The sequence below is a fragment of the Austrofundulus limnaeus genome, unplaced genomic scaffold (assembly GCF_001266775.1).
Source record: "Austrofundulus limnaeus strain Quisiro unplaced genomic scaffold, Austrofundulus_limnaeus-1.0 Scaffold101, whole genome shotgun sequence".
In the NCBI taxonomy this organism is placed as follows: domain Eukaryota; kingdom Metazoa; phylum Chordata; class Actinopteri; order Cyprinodontiformes; family Rivulidae; genus Austrofundulus; species Austrofundulus limnaeus.
In genome coordinates, this window is record NW_013952503.1 from 205,406 (window position 1) to 223,360 (window position 17,955).

The 17,955-nt window shown below is 43.3% G+C and overlaps 1 protein-coding gene across 1 annotated transcript; it reads right to left on the reverse strand.

The window, feature by feature from the left end:
* Positions 1–1,134: 1,134 nt before the first annotated feature.
* erfl3 (Ets2 repressor factor like 3) lies at positions 1,135–13,409 on the reverse strand (the record flags this gene model as incomplete). Its single annotated transcript, XM_014013407.1, is given in 4 exon segments — positions 1,135–2,476; positions 2,579–3,726; positions 3,892–4,007; positions 13,301–13,409. Coding segments are annotated over 4 exon segments (2,036 nt in total), but the record flags the coding sequence as incomplete, so codon positions are not given.
* Positions 13,410–17,955: the final 4,546 nt, after the last annotated feature.

The window sequence follows — 17,955 nt, forward strand, 5'->3', positions numbered from 1 at the left end:
ACACACACACACACACACACACACACACACACACACACACACACACACACACACACACACACACACACACACAGCCCGGAGAGGCGGCCTGCAGCCAGGACAGCTCAAACCCCGCTGAGCAGAGCAAGACTGCAGACAGGAAGGAAAAAAAACACACAGAGCTGAAAGGGCAAGTTACTGCGAAAGAAAAACCTGAAGTGAACAGCAGCAGAGCGAGGCGCGCCGTCTGAATCATTAGCAGTCTGAGACAGGAGATTCTGTCCTGCTGGTCCTGTTCTGGTGGACTGGCCTGAGCTGTTTGCCTATCTATGAAACAAATATACAAGAACACCCCCCCATGTTTTTCTGTCCTCCCACACGACTGTAAACTGCAGTAACACGTCTCGTCCACTCAAAAACATTCCACTTAGAAAAAAACCCTGAATCAGTCACATCATTAAAATGCTGTTTGTAAGTCTTCTTAAATCATTTTATTTAGATTTTATAAAGATATATTCTTCCTGTGTGCATGTGTGTGTGTGTGTGTTATTAGAGCTCAGTTTGCATTATTTTACAAGTCGTACAACAACAGTGTGTGTTTCTGCATATGTGTGTGTTTTAGAGGTTTGAGACTCCTGATGGTTTCTACAAGAGAACTGGAGGTCCAGTCAGCGTGAACAGGAGCTGTGATGGCAGTGTTGTGCGTGTGTGTGTGTGTGTGTGTGTGTGCGTGCGTGCTTGCTGGTTTAGTTTAACACTATCTACGATTGTTAGGCGAGCTTGAGCTGGTGATTTGGGATTCTGTGCTGCGGAGACTCGAGGGAATCGATTTTAAAATGTACAAGCCATGTCAGGGGGAGGTAAGAAGGGCAGCACACCTGTCCCCCCACCCTCCCCACAAATCTCCTCATGATTCCCAACAGCAAATCTTCTTTATCCTTCTCTTTTCCTCTCCGTAGGGTTCATTTTATTTCTGTGAGCAGAGTCATGATCGTTCCACAGGTGGTCCGCGAGAGAAAGGAGGGGCAGAACAGGAGAAAGACAGAAGAGGGGTTACATAAAAAGTCCCACGCGCCGAGACAACAGTAACCCAGAGTCCAAGTCTCTGTGTTTGTGTAGTTTGTTGGTTTCTATGGGCTTGTGTTGCCTCTGTGCATGGGTCCAATAAAAGTACAGCGATAGGTTTCCCTGAGTGGAGTGGGCCAGGTTCAAGAGTCTGACAACACCCAACAGTCCCACTCATCCGTCTTACAGACAGGCTTCTTTTYATCCCACTGATTTCTTTTCACTTGAGTCGTCCTTCATCACTCCTCCATGTCACTCCAGGCCTCTTGGGGTCAGATGCAGGCCCTTAAATTCCCGTCGTCCTGTAGGAAAAGTTGCATGGATTTGTATGTGATGGTGCTGGATGAGTTGTAGGGCTGTGAGGGAGTGTTTCTCCTGAGGAAAGACTCGTCTGTCTGGCTGCTGATCTCGCTCCCCTTTAAAGGGGGTCTGAAGGTAGGAGCTATGCTACTGGAGCAGGGCATCTGGAGCTTCACTGTCCAGGTGGGAGCTGATTTTTCTGACAGTGCGACTGAGTCTGAGCGAGTCTCTCTTCCCCAAGGATGTGATCCAGAGRAGCCCTGATCCAGGATTAATGGTGGGTCTGACAACAAGAATCTGGCTGTCTTCTGTCAGTTTTATGAGTGTGTATGTTGGACTCTGCTTTTGGGCCACTGGAGATTTCAGGAATCTAGTTTGTCAGTGTGGGAGTGGGATTACAGAGGAACCATTTACATACTCCTGTCCCACCTCCTGTCCTGCTGCAGCAGTGTCTGAGCCGAGGTCTTCATCAGCAGTCTTTATTTTCTAGAGACAGCTGCGCTGCGGCACGGTGCAGCTCGGCGCTCGCCCTCCGGTGAGACGCCTGAGGTGTCGTTAACGAGCCCTCATAGGCCAGTGGGGGAGGACTGTCCCCCTCTCCGCTGCCTGCCCCGTCCTCCTCCATCTCCACGCATCCATTACTTTGCCTCTCTCTACCCCTCTCCTCCTCTGGTCGGACTTTTTTGTCATCAGACTCCTCCTGCGAGGCTTCCATGCGCTGGTCTTCGCTCCAGCGCCTCTTGAAGCGCAACTTGAGCGGGATGCACTTGGTCTGCGTCGATTCTGAGGACGCTGTGAGAGAGGGTGGGGTGCTGCTCTCCACCGGCTCCACAGGTTCACTCTTTAGGACGGGCGGGCCGCAATGTGCGTTGGAGTGTATGTGGTGCGTGGCGAAAAAGGGCATCAGACCGGGAGGAGGCGGTGCCGGAGCTTTGAAGACGTCCTCGTCCAGATCCTCGTCGTGGGGCGGATGGTGGGAGGCGGCTGTGCCGTTAGATAAGTGGTGGTTAGGAATTCTGGAGCGGCGCAGGGAGAAGAGCTCAAACTCACGATCTCTTTCGTCTGGGTCTTCATCGCTGATGTCCGTCACTTCCACTTCTTCTTCTGACTCGATATCAGAGATAGGCTCCACCTACAAAGACAATTTTTTCAATCATGCAATTTAAGTTGTTTTAATAAATCACAGTAAAAAGTGCAAATGTTTGGCTTCATGTCACAAGAAACACTTCCATACCTTTATCTTTGGAAGTCCTGCACTGTTGAGGGACTGCGTCGAGGACGAAGCAGAGATGACGCCCGAGCCGCTGGCTGAGCTCAGGTCACTGCCGAACGACATGGAAGAGCCCAGACCGGAGGTGGAGGACATGGACCCCGAGCCTGAGGACAGTGAGCCCTGCCTGGGTTTACTCTGGCTCTGTCCTTCTCGCTGCTTCCTTCCCAGCGGAGGCGGCTGCAGCTTGAACTTGAAAGGCGACACGTGCGGGGGCTCCTCACCCAGGTGGAGTGGGTGATACATGGGGTGGGAGTGGGGGTGAGGGTGGGTGGAGTGGGGAGGCTGCGGGTGGTGGTGGTGGGCAGAGTGAGCCAGAGGAGGGTGGTGGCGTCGGTCCCCTCCCCTCTCCCCACCTGCGGCCGTGGCGGCTCTCTCTGCTCTCTCGGTGGCGCCTCTCTCTGCGGTCAGGCCGGACTTGTCCGTGGCGGGCCGGTGGGGCTGGGGGATGACGATGTTGGGGTACTGGAGGAAGGCTCTGGGGCTCAGGCCGTAGTTGTACACGGACTGGGTGTGGGCCTGCAGGTAGCGCTTCATGTCCTCTGGGTTGAAGGAGAAGTGGGAGCCCAACATGGGAGACAGCGTGGGTGAGGGAGTATAGGGAAGGTGGGAGGTTGGAGTCATGGAGAGCGCTGGAGACAGTGGAGGGGCTAAGAGGCTGGCTCCTGGGGGTCCTGGCAGAGGAGACACGGGGAAGGGGGACAGGGGTTCTTGGGGCATACGATGACCCGGGGCACCACGGGAGCCTGGGTGGCCAGCAGGGTTGCCCGGTGCGCCGTACATGCGGAAAAGCGCTTCATGGGAAAGACGAGGATGGATGATGCTCCTGTAGCCTCCTCCACCACCAGGCCCCCCGCCCCCCCCSCCACTCACCCCCCTCTCCTCTGCTGCTCCTAGGTTACCCTCCTCGATTTCTGAATTGACTGAGGTTCCATCGCTGCAGTCACTAACCGAGCCGCGGGCCATGCGTCGAGCCACCGAGCTGAACATGCCTCCTGGACTGCGCAGGTCCTCGTTGGGGGAGAGAACCTCGGAGGGGGTGGAAGGAGGAAAGCGGAAATGAGTCCCCGCTCCAGTCGKGACGGGAGGGGCGCTCTGAGGAACGCTGCTTCCTGGAGACGTCACGGAAAATGGAGAAACAAACAAGAAGGGAGTTTAGGAAATAACACCCAACATTCTCTTGTGTAATCCAGCATAATCATGCCGTCATTTTGAGGGATTATGGGATATTTAAGCGTGCAGAGGCGAGCAAACAGTGCAAGTCTGTCTAGGCTTACCACTAGAGCCCATGTCGATGAAGGGGTAGTTGACCAAAACCAGTTTGTTGAAGTTGAACTTATAGGTGAACCTCTTGCCCTTGGTCTTATGAAGGATCCTCTTGTTATAGTAATATCTAGAAAACAGTACAAAAAAAGACATATATGAAAATAATTCACAGAGAAATGGAGTGGTGTTACTGACATCTGCCACAGTGTTTTTTTTGTGTGTGTGTGGCGTGCGTGTACATCACAGCAGTTCATTTAAAACGTGGGCCTCATGTTAAATCATCATTTTTATCTGCATCATGCAGACTGTGACAGATGTGTGTGGACACACTTTAATAAGTCTTTCATACACCCCTCACCACCAGCACGACAGATATTAGAGAGTGTTGTATGACGTTTGCACAAAGCAGACCCTGAAAGGTGGTGGGGGGGGGGGGGGGGTAGATGAGAGAAAACAGGCAGATGAGAATCGGGAGGATGGACGGAGCTGTGCAGCAGCACAGGGATGCTGTGTGTCAGGCTCAGCAAATAATTAAAAAGATCAGAGGCCAGTGTGAGCAGTGTTACTGCTGCGGCCAAAGGTTGGGCTATTTTAGGATTGTTGGGACGCAGGGCAGCGAGAGCATCTGGATGGTGAACAGGTGACATCTGTTTAAAAGAAGCAGAAACTGTCTTTCCATTAGATAGTTCAGATCATTTGGTGTGAGGTTGTGTGAAAAGTTTACGAACAATTATGTTCATATTTTTTATGTTATGTTATCTTATGTTCTAACAATGTCCTACCTGTTTCAGACAGCGCTTTGAACTTCCTCAGTTTGGAGGAAAAGAGTTTAAATTTGAGTTGAYGGTTAGTCCAAGTGGGGCCATTTCAAACTGGATTTCCACTCTAAAAAAATAAAATCTAAAAAATAAAATAAATAAATAAATAAATAAACAAAATCCTGGCAGTTTATGCAAATATTATTCTATAAAGCTTCACACCAACATCAGAAATGTTATAATCATAACAGTAGGGTTGGGTAATATTGATCATTTTCATACCATGGTATAATTTTAAGGAAATACTGCGGTATACAGTATTAATGGGGTGGGAGGGGTGCCTGTGGCGTGTTGAGTAATTAATAATTAAAGGAAAAACAGCTGCTTGTGAGTGTTTATCTTATGGGCCGAGGTGGTCAGAACACAAGTCAGTAACGTAATGGAGCCTTGTGAAAGGTTGGCGCACTCCATTACCGTCATAATTTTTAAATACCATCACTATATTTTAATACGGCCCAAGCCTAGCCTGGCCCTTGCCTTCCTACGCAGCTTTCCCTTCTTTGCTCCGTCTGGGATTTCTCCCATAGACAAGGATTTCTTCGGGAGAATTTTCATCCGGGCCAATCAGAGAACAGAACATTGACTTGGGCCAAACAGAAGGCGGAGTTTTGAACGACGTTGATTTTCTGGGCAGTGTCTGCTTGCAGTTTAGCAACGGCAGTGGAGGAAGTGAATGAAGCCAGTCTGTGTTGATAAGACTTCCAATTAAAATAAATTTGTCTGACAAAGCAGCAGCTCTCATTTACGGCCGTCTCATTCAGCTCGGTACTTCTCTCCTCTCAGTAGGGCTGTTTACAGCGCACCGCACGCAATTTCTGGTTAGCTTCTTAGCTTAGCCTCTTTCACAGCGACATACGTCGCGGCCAACCGATCCAATCGTTTTAAACTTCAGCAGAGGCCACGCCTCCTGCAAAAATTGCTTCTCAATAGCTGAGAGTCCAGACCCTTGTACGAAGCAAAGTAAAGGACAAGGGTCTGGTTTTTACCAGGCTAGCACAAGCCTACATGTGATGTGAAACTGATGGCAACACAAAGCCATTTGAAGGGCCAATCTGATGGAAATTAAGCAATTTTCTTAAGTTGAGGAAGTTTGCTGAATTACTGGACACAGTAACGGTTCATAACTTTTCCATAAAACCCCATTTCGAAAGAGCTTAACTATCCCTTTAAGATCAGATGATGACAGGCTGGTGTCACACGCTCAACAGAACATTCTGTCTTTCATTTTATGACACAGAAACATCTTTTTATGTAACAGCAAAGCAAAGCCACCAATAATTCAGCACATCTTTATCTGTTTATGTAATGACCATTCTCCCTCTCTTGCTATCCCCCCAAACCTTCTCTCACCCATGGTTCTTCCCCACAGCACAAGGCTTCATTTTTTATTAACCTTTGTCCAGCTACAGCTTTTTATGTAACATCTCTCTCCTTTCTTATCCAGATCCACACCCACTTTATGTAAGCTTTAGATCCCTGGCTACCAACCGCCACACACCGAGGGACGCCGAGTGAAGAGAAGATGAGATGAAGAGCAGGACAGAAACAAAATCATGTTTGGTCATCAGGGGCGGAGTGAGCTCATGTGCCAACCTCTGATTATGCAAAATACAACCAACCTGTTTCCCCCGCCTTATCCCTGCATCCCTCACTGCTTTGATTTCCCATCATTTGTTTGTTGGCCCAAGTTAAGCAATAGTTGATAAAGATAAGCAGTTCTTCAAGGTATGCAGGTATTGTTAAGTTAATCAAAGCCCACAGGCTATCATTACACTGAATGGTATTTATCAAGACGGCAGAGTGTGTGTGCGTCTGTTTTAGTTGCCGGGGAGGTGTCGCCCTTAACCCCCTCTTATTATGCTTATTACACAGATTTTTTTAAAACGTGTTTTACGCTGGGAACAGGCCGTTGCTCTTTTTCACGTGTCCCCCTACTCCTACATTTATCCCCTCCCGTTTCTCCCACTTTCTCTCGTCAACCATCCTCCCTCTTCTTCATCCCGACTCTCTCCACTTATCCCCTTGAAGCAAGGGGGGGGGGGGGGCAGAGCAGGGGGGAGAGAGCGAGCGAGAGACAGGACAGGCCTGCACTGTTGAAAACATTGTTTACGCCAAGCACAAAGCAGCATGTAATTTCTGCTCTAGGGGAGACATTCACAAGGGTCGCGAAGGAGGGGGGGAGCAGGGAGTGACAGGAGAAGGGTGAGGAAGGAAGCAAAGCAGAGATAAAAACCACAACAGGAGTGTGATCAAATCAGATGACAGGAAAGTGAACAAGCTGTGCTAAAGTCCACACGTGTTCAATATAATTGTAAAGGAAGTAAACAAAGTTCACTAAGCAGAATGTGGCAATAAATAAATGTTAAGTTGTTATATCTTTAAGTTCAAGGAGTTCACATGTTCACAGGTAATTTGACCAGTCAGAGGAAACCTAGCTACCTTTTTGGTGGCAGCCTACGTGAGGGGAGTTTTGTGTTTTTTCCCCACACATCAGTGGATTTCCACCAGATACTCCGGTTCCCTCCCACAGTCTGAAACATGCAGGATAACTGGTAATTCTAAATTAACCTGAGGTGTGAAAATGACTGATACTGCAAGTTTGCTAAACATTTTGCAGCCCTAATTAATATGAATTTAGCACAACAACGATGTGAAAGTAGTTCAGTGTTGAAAAGGCGGTGTAATGAAACATTTCACTTTCACTAAAAATCAATGAATCATCATAAAAACAATTCAAATCTCAAATACCAATATGAATAACTGATGGTCACTTTGGGAATAATCAGGCAGCCCAAAGCAAACAATTGAAATTTAAAAGTATTGGATTTTTTTCAGGTTACTAATATAGCATCAAGTTGAGTAAAAATTGTTTTCCTTTGGTCAAAAAATACATTAAATCCACAATAGCTGTTAAATTCCACAAATTTTTGATGGTTTTGATTAAATACTTTTGCACATAAATTTCATCTATGATAAAAAATAGCTGAATATGCATTATAGCCTATCACATCATATGTAAAAAATGAGCAAATTTAGCAGAGATGTCTTTAGTTGCCAACAGTTACAAGTAGTTTGTTTTTATTTGAACATTGATGAGTACACGTTGAATAATTTCATCCCAAGACGGACATAAAGTCGATAAAATAATCCCCAGATATAAACAGTCAGAGGGAGAACAAGAAAGTGGAAATGTAAAATTATTCTCTCCTCTTCTGAAAACAAACAGCGACTAATAGCTGTAAAGATGAATCGACAGGGAGGAAATCAAGCCTTGGAAAGAGGCAAAGCAAAAGTTTGAGCTAAGATCATATGCAAATAAGTTGTGTCGAGATATTCCCAGCTCTCTAACAGAGGCATTTCCATAACTGATCACCAAATTAGGCTGGAAATAAGTGAGGAACATTTGCTGTAATGAAAGAAATTGTGCAGAAGCACAAAAAGTAAAATCAAAAACAAAATCTGTATATATTCAGAAACAAAATCAAATTAGAAATCTAATTATTTTTTTATCTTTTAAAACAAAATTAGATGGATTTTTTTTGGGAATCTGTGGTGAGACCCCCAGCCACAACGCACATGTGAGTGAAATTCATTGTTGGAAACAGAAAACAATCTACGTTTAGAGCACATGGTGACTGAGCCCCGTCGCTCCTCCCTTCCTGCACCGTCATACGGGCAGACAGTCTTTGAAGAGCATTTGAACTCACTTCAAAAGAGAAGAAAGAGATTCTTTGAGTGCCTGTCTTTAGCTGCCCACCACACTTGCCTTGCATACCACACACAAACACACACACCTCTTCCATATCCTGTACCACCTCCTCAGATAAATTCGTGTGTGACCTCACACTTCTGCAGCTTTCTCTTTTCTTTTTTTTTTGTTCTTCACTCCCTGCTAACTGAAACCGTAGACAGAACAACCAGTGCAAGTACGAGTTCAAACAAAGCTGTCATAAAGACAAAGAGGGGAGCTTTTTATCAACTCACTTGTTACTGTGAGTGATTCTAGGCCAGGGATTAGGTCTGCAATTAACACAGATGGGCCACAGTTCAGAACGTTAAGATCAAAGCAGAAAGATGTGCGGCAGAGCGCCGGAGCTAAATTACAATGAGAAACCACAGACACTTTAAACAGCTCATTAATCACACACAAAAACATTGARTGCCAGAAGCTGTAGGTTTACTTTGAAATGTGTTTTGGATCTGTAAATACTCTATAAGATTAAAACATTACTGCATTTTATATCTTTAACCTCGCTGCACAACTGTCTGGAAGTTGAATCAGATTAGATAACTGKCTCAGATCTCCAAAACAGCTGAAAATAGATCCACCGTGACAAAAATACCAAGTAATCATTTTAGGTTTCCAGTTATGCWGTTAGGTTCACCTGTGGTTCGCAACATGTACTATATTTTTTTGTTTGCCTTGCTAAACTGAATTTAGGTAAAACTGGTATATCTCTCAAAATAACTCTATAAGTACAACCCCACAATGGTTACAGAATTAATACTCTAAAACAAAGGTGTCCTCGAGGGCAATCAYCCTGCATGTTTTAGAAGTTTTTCTACTCCAACACACCTGACTTGAATAMATGGGTGATTACCAGGCTTCTACAGAACATGAGTCAGGTGTGGGCAACAAGTTAAACATGCAGGAGAGTGGCCCCTCCAGCACCAGGACTGGACTCTGAAAGGTTCAAAACAGGAAGCATGAAAACAAGTACATCAGTGCCGATCAAACACCGAGGTTTGACGACTGGCACGAGAAGTAAAGATGAGAGATGATGCACACCAAAAATGTGTTTGCACATTCAGTTCTGCCGGAAAAAAAAGAGGTTTACTTAAAGATAAAACACTTGCCCTCTGTGATCAACTGTTTAAACATCCTTTAATTTGATGGAGTATTTTTTTTAAACGCTCCCTAGTCTTTTCCCGTATCACTCCGCACACACAAACACACAAAAGTCTGCAGTATAAATGAATTGTGCCAGCCTGCTTGCGTGTGCGTGGACAGGCTGTGCCTTGCCCATTGTTGAGCTGTAAATAGGGGCTGACTGTGACAGGAAGTTGGGATTACAATACTCCCCATGCGTCCCATGTTTATTTTCTGCCTCTTTCGTCAGCATCGGCTGTTACACGCACACACACCTGCCAGATCTACCTCCACACATAGGCGCACACACACCAGCCACTCACACTCAGGTGTGTACAAGTCGCACACGTCAAAGGCCGTTGTATGAAAAATGAAAAAAAAAAAAAGACACATTTGAAAAGTGTTTACTGATTCAAAAAGGAAATGAAATGTGTTAGTGTGAACAAGGGGGTATAGATTAGGAGTGTGATTTGTGAAGCTGTTGGGAGTTCTGCGTGTGAGTGTGTGTGCGACACRTTTTGCTGTCATAGAAAACAGAGGCCACATTTACCCAGGAACAAAGAGATACACACAGCACTCGTGTAAGCTGAACACATACATGCTGAAGATAGTGACAATGGAAACACAATGCACAGACAGAAAACACTAAGTCATGCAGTGATGCTGTCTCTGGATGCTCGTTCTTTCTAGCTCTGGGTGTTTCCACACAACAGAGATGTCCAGCTGCAGCCAGCGAGGCGAGTAACACACATGTAGCAGCGGTTTAGAAAAAAAAAGTGGTCTTACACCCTCATACTCAACCTTTATTCATAAAAGGTACTAATATACAACAACTTTCACATAGCCAAACACTTTTTTTCTTTGTTTATGCATCAGTGATGGTGTTTTACAGCCACKGTGGCCCATTACAATTAAGAAGAAGCAAACGTGTAAGCAAGCCTGCTCAGGCAACGGCCCGTACAATGGAGCATTTGTGTACGCGAATGAGGGTATTGCCGTGTTGTTAATCTTTGCCAGCTGTGCGTGGCAGTCACCCTGACCTCTGACTACCAAGTTGCAGCCGGCACTGGCTGACGACTGGCGGACATGGAGGTCTGGAGGTCTCAGGGAGCTGGGACCTCTTAGCGTGATTACACTCATTAGGCCGGCACTCTGCAGTGCATGATTGGTAACAGGCTCCATTTCGTTTCCCTCCACACCCTCCTTTAGCTCATCAGTGAAATTCTGTTTCATGAGAGCGAGGCAGCTGTGCAAGGAATCAGTAGTAAAACAAGAAGTTGTGCCTTTTATTCATAATTTCTTTGAATTAGCCAGTAACGAAGCCAAAGCTGAGCGTTAAAGATCATGTCCACCCCATCTTTCTTTACTTGGACCAGAAATATGGGACAGAGCTGGGCAGCGACTTTTATCCAAATGGACAAAAAGGAGAGTTAGAAATATTTTGTGCAACAGAGCCTGATGCAACATGACTGTATTTGAAACTACTGTAATTCATAAATAAACAATTTTAGAAAAAAGAGAGAAAGTATTTTCTACATTCAACTCTTCCACAAGTGCACACACTCGCACAGCGTGAGCATAATCCTCTCAACAGGAGTGGGAATTTCACAGCGGCCGTGGGAGCGGGAGGATGGGATGACGCATGGGCCGAGGCTGCGTCCGGCACACAATGCACACGTCCACATGTCCACACACAATACAGCAGCCCTGATTAAGGGATTTTCCACCACGTGTATGGCAGACAGGAAAGAATAAGAACACCGGGGCAAAAAAATAATAATTATAAAGGCTAAGAGATAAAAAGGAACACTTCAAAACAAGCACGCCTTTTCAAGTACATGTGTGTAGGCCAGCTGCCACATGCTGACTGTGGTCTCCATTATTAGCAGACTCCAGGTTTTCTCCATATGAGGGGCACGGGGAGGCCTGCTCTCCAACAGTTTGCTACATGTGGGGACAGTTAGCACGCACATGTGTGACTCTGTGCCTCTTTTGTAGCTTCGCCCATCTTTAGTGCTACTTTTGCCACATTAAAATTGACGAGTGCCATACGAGCATATGTGCAATAGGTGTCAAATCAGGTGACAACATACATGCTGATTGTCATATATAGATGCTGACAGASGCAATCCGTCTCTAAGAGGGCGAATGAGGACACAAGAAAAGAAGTCAAAGATCTGCACAGAAAACTTGCTGGTAATCAGCCTCTGAAGACAGTCCCATCAGGTCACTAAGACACACTATATATAAACACTTACTGAAGCCTAAGCTCCAAATCTGCCACAGCTCCAAAGGATGAACATGCTATAACAGAACCTGACCACAAACGTCCTATACATGCTCCTTTTGGAAATAAATCCAAATTAAACTGTTACATATGGGTAAACAGAAGCAGCCCTTTTTAATGCACACTGTCCTCATGGGATTCCTTCTGGAACAGACGTTATCTTAATCTCACCGAGTGTACATGGGCTAAATTAAGCAGTCCAAGGTATTTCTCTTCTTTCTTTAAAAGGGACTTAACCTAATCTAGGATTTCTTTATCGAAGCACAAATGGGAAACAAAAAAAAAGGGGTGAATGAAACGTGGTGCTTACAACTAAGCTCAAGAAAGGAACATTTCCCCGGGCTATGTGATCTGTAAATATTYAAATCTGACAATCTCTGACAGGCAGAACCACACAGGTACAAAACGACTGAGAGTTAAAATATTTTAGCAAGTTGTAAAAAGAAACACAAAAACAAGCACTTGCTTAGTGGCTTAAATTAGTATCTATCTGGTTAGATTTATTGGGTTAATCTTTGTTACTCCATTTGATTTTCATAATATGGTAAATTATGAAAACTAAACAGATCCGAAAGTACGCTAACATAAAGCATTATATATTGCTGAAATAACCTCTTAAAATGACAATGTATATTTAGCTTATTACCAAACCATGCCACTTATTTGCTAATGGACTTGACAGAGTTTAGGTGTTAGTGAATAAAACTGGAACTAGAACGTAGAAAGGTCTAATTGTTTAAGTAGTTTAGTGTTGTAATTCTACTTGGAGCATAATAGCAGCTAAACTTGGTCTGGTCACACCAGTAAGGTTACCTCTGGTGAAMACAGATTTGGTGTTATTAGCAAAGGAATCCCATTACAAATATAGGTGAGGCTTTGATACTAGGGTACTAAATTAAGAGTATTTTTGCTATCAGAATGTGGYTCGTGACATCATACACCTTATTCACGGTTTTTGACACAGTTTGGAAGCATGTTCCCATAAAAAAATATCATGATTTCTGGTTCCTCTGGTCTTCTAACAGACAAGGAATCTGAGATTATTCACTGAGTAAATGAGTCAAAAATGTTTGTCTTTTTCTTATCTTAAGTCTCCAACATGTGCTTCTTAGTTGCACTATGGTCCTGTGAATACCAAAACAGCATATTCTGTTTATGCTATCCTGTCTTAGCTATGAGTTGCTATTGATTATTCCTCCAAGGCACCTCCTAATGACTGCTGCTCAAAGAATGATAACATAAAACCACATTAAATATACATTTATGGATCCATGTTAAAACTTTGCAAGAATCTTATAATTGTATTTGAAGTAGACAAAATAATAACACTTGGATTATTTTAAGCAGACAACACAGAATCACCTGCAGCATGTAAACTCCCATAAACAGAAAAAAAAAAAAAAAAAAACACCAAAGCAAAAACATTCAGCCATCTGTCAGCCCACCTGAGTGCCCTGCTGAGCTTATCATAGTTCATCTGCGGTTTGCACTTCCTGGCACCCCAGAGCCGGGCCACCTCGTCTGGATCCTTGATGACGAACTCGCCGTAGTCCCCTTGCCACGCAATGACATCATGATACTCCTCTTTCCTGAGCAACTCCAAGATGAAGTGCCAAAGCTGGATCTGCCTGGATCCAGGGCTCGACTCTGGCTTGTAGGCCCATTCTGGAAAGGCGAACCCTGCAATAAATGGATAAAGAGAGTAAAGGGTTAGTGGAGTGTGATTTAAACTTTAACTGGAACAATTAAAAGGAGTGTGGAGAACAGACGAACTACTGTCTATGTAGCTGTTCCAGCTGAGTAAAACAATAAAATATGTCTAAATATTGAGGCAGCTAATAAGTTATACTAGAACTTAAAACTGTTACATGAGCTCAGTAACATGTTTAAGTACCAGCAGCATCAGAAACTGGACATGCGGCAATGCATTTTCATGAGTTTTCTTTAAATAAAGATCTTTTTTTGATAGTGTACTTCCATAACATTTATATTCAAGTTTATAGGTTTGATATTTATATAGCAGTTGTAATAGCCCTGTGAGTAATTAAAGTTAGTAAAAAAATGAATAAAAAGAACTCTGGATATTTAAAACATGTAAACTTTTTCAACCCTGCCTCTGAAAAGAATCGGAATCGGAATCAGAAACGTTAAAACTCAAACAATGCCCGACCCCACTTATATTTATTTTTAACCTTTCTTCAACTAGGAAAACCCCTACCAAACTGTCCTGGTTAAGATAGGCAGATGGCCAAAACAGCTCTCAAATACGACATGCAGAGATTAAAAGTTTACACATCACAATATCATCTTTCTGAGCTCATAAATCTTGATATGTGGTCGAGTGTTTGAGCCAAAAATAAAGTGCAGGAAATAAAAAGCAAAGCAAACAAGCGATTACAAAGAGAAATATTACAAACTACAACATTAAAAAAAAACATTCTTCAACACAGGATGCTGCTGTATTTTTGTCTTCTTAACTATGAATTGTTAGCTTTTGTTTAACCCGCTGTTGTGATTAGGTCACAGCCTCACCACAGCCGCTCTGTAGAGGAAACAGACTCACACTGAAACTACAACTGAAACTTGTTGTGTAAGTGGGCTTTATGGAAGGGTTAAATGTATGAAAAACCTTTCCACCTCTCCTCCACCTCTTTCCTCGCTCATGCAGTCACTCTTTCCTCTGACCAGAGGGAAACAACACAGCCAGTCATCTCTCTTGTCTGCCCCTCCATCTCTCTCCACCCTCCGCTCAAAGGAAATGCAGAGTTAAAGAGTCGCAGAATGAGGCCGTGGGCGTGGGTATATGACTGTTTTCATGAGCATGTGTGCGCCCAAATGTACGTGTCTGAAAAGGGTTTATGTGCTGTTGCGTGTTTGAAAATGTTTGTGCAAGTCTCCCACTAACATTCTGTCGCCTGGGTGGTCAATAAAATTTGACACGACCGAGCAAAGCAGACTATTTGAATGTAGTATTTTGCCAGATTTTGCCTGGACTGGATTTTGTTTGATCAACAGCTACCCTGACAGCTCGGAGAGACGCATAAATGAGAAGGTTGGCTGAAAAAGGAAACAGCTTTTTCCCTGTTTGCATGCTACTGTGTGATATAGTCAATGCTCATCCGCTCTAGTCATAACTTTTTATATACCTTGCACAGGTTTTGGTGCAAATAACTCACGTAGCGTTCAGCTGTATGGGCAATAAACTGATTGTGAATGCTCATTGTAGGGATGCACGATATATCAGCACTGACATCGGTATCGGGCGATATTGGTCATTTTTTAGAATATTGGTATCGGCCCGATATGCTAAACGGGGCCGATATTAACGTCAGATATTGATTTTCCATTTTTTAGCTTTGTGTTTCTGTTTTGGGAGGCAAAATGGTTGGTTGAGTGGTATCCGTTTGATCGTCATAGTGATACTGACGCTGCGTAGCCAGGAATAACTGAAGTAGAGAGCCAAGTCAGAGGTCTGGCCGCTTATTTACGGTATCGAAAAAAGATACAAGTGTGTGTTTGTGTGTATATGTATAATATAATTCGAGTGTTTGTGTAATATCGGTAAATATCGGTTATCGACCATAACACCAATTATAATATCGGATATCGATATTGGCTGTAATTTCATATCGGTGCATCCCTAGTTCATTGTGTTTCTATAATGTCACCAAAATTAAGTTTCTGGTACTTTGTCGTTTGCATGTCTGAAAATTTTTTTTAAATACGCTAAGTGTGATGAAACTTAAATAATATCTCAAAGTTAAATCAGCAAGTTTTAAACACTAATTAGTGTCAGTAATCCAAGAATATTGTCTTACAGGGAACATTTCTATTTTCATGCTACAACGGCTCTTGTTATTTTTACTTTGCAAGAGCATGGGAATAAATTTAAATCTATATATATGAACCCATTGTTTCCTTGGTGTAACTGCAAGACAGCAGGAGAGAAAAAAAAGGAGTCAAGCAGAGATTGAGAGCAGTTAACAAACAGGACTAAATCATCAGATTATAGATGTTCAGGCGTGTCTGGATGACAGCCTGAAGAAGAGATAGATAGGCCTGATAATCTCTTCAGCACTAGCCTGCCAGCCCTCGCCACTTGTTGCACATCATAAAATGAGGCTGATACTGACCAGACATTTATAAATCTGCAACAAAATCCAACTACTGAAACATTTCACTGTGTTGTAAACAAGTTTAAAAGGTGCTCAGTTTTCAGTTAATATTGGCTGACAAGAGGTGCACTTTGGTGTTTCTTCCTACTCGATGAATGTGCGCTACAAGCTATTTCTCATCTTCCTCTGTTGGTGGTTTTCCTCCACACTGATGTATTTGTAAAACACGGTTAATGAATCACTTACACCTACTCAGAAGTCATTTTGTGACAGAAAATAAAGATTTCTGAACATCACTCAAATTATGTATGAGATGCCTACACAGTTTCCATCTTAAAATTCTTCTTTTTAAAGTTTATTGTTGCAATATAATATGAAACTGTACTGCCACTTTAAAAGTATGGATTGTCTAAAAGACATATATGAAACGACCATCTGTGCAAAAACTACAAAAAACAGCAAACTGTCATCTGTGTTTTGTCATTTTTAATACTTTCCAGGCTTGCATATGTAGGTGGCAGTTACATGCAAATGACAATGTCATTTTGTTTCCTTTTTCTTCTTGAACACCCTCCTCCTCCTTTCTCAGATAAATTCATGTGTTATGATCAAACACTGACTAAACTAAAGTCACAGGGCAACAGAAGTTGTGCACACGCAGCCAGAACATGCTCCTGCAAGAAAAATAAAAATAAATAACAACAAGAGAGAAACAGACCAACCGACCACATCTTAACCACTAACCCTGACATGTAGCTGTTTAACAGGAGACAGCTGCTTCGCTAAAACTGCTCAGTGGCCAATGGGAAATGACTGTATTTCGGGTGTGTAACTGTCTGCAAGGAAAGCAGAGAGTTGTTAAAAATAAGCAGGCAAAGCTCTCAAAACAAACACCAGATGAATATGAAAAGAAAAACAAAGAAAACAGCCTCACAGCTTTGTTATGTCGCTGTATCAGACACTGAGCAGTCAGCTGGCCTTTCAAGCATGTTTATGTCTGGTAGATCCATCTGTAGTGATTTTTTTATTTACTTTGGAAGTGGGTACACAGTATATGTAGTTACCAATTACCAATGTACAGGTAGTTAAAAAATATATTATAAATACCAGAAGGAACAGCACTTTCATTATGTGGCAACTGAGCATTTTCTGTCATGATCTGTGTTTATTTTCTTAGTTTTCTAGTGTTTTCAGTGTTCCCCAGTGTGTCACAGCTCAGCTGCTCCCTGTCTGTCTGATTGTCATCCTCGTGTTTCTCCTCAGGTGTTTTCTGTTTCAGTAATTAGTTTTCTGTGTATTTAAGCCCTGTCCTGTCTCTGTCTTTSGTSGGATCATTGTTGATTGTTTCATGTGTTGTGTCGGTCCTGATTCCTTGAGCTTTGTTCCCCTCGTGCTGATGATCTACAGTTTTTGTAAGTTTGCTGCCAGCAGCTCTCTTTTTGTTGTTTATTAAAACTTTTTGTTAAACTTTGAAAGCCTGCCTGCACCCTGGCTTCGTTCCTGTCCGAACCTCACATTTTCTACCTGAAATGTGAACTAGATACCGCATAGCGGTAACATAATGACCCCCGCACGCACAAATGCACCAGAACTCAAAAGTCTTTATTCCTAATAAATGCCATGCTACTAGAGGCATCCCAAAATTGTAGTGGTTTGGGTGGAGGTCTTTGCCTGATGGATAGCCCCTCATCAGTAGGGTTGTGTATTGGCAAGAATTTAGTGATACGATACATTTCATGACAGAGGGGTCACGATACGATATATCCTGATATATTGCGATACTGCAAGCAAGGCGATATTTTGCGATATATTGCGATTTTTTTGTCCAAAAATTCTATTAGATAAAAACCTCTTACTGGTAAAAAAAAAAAAAGAAAAACCAAAATTCATTGTCTCAGGAAATTCTAATATTACATAGACATACTTTTGATACATTTAGCTGTGTTCTGCTTTGTATGTATTTTATTTTATTTGTTTCATATTTC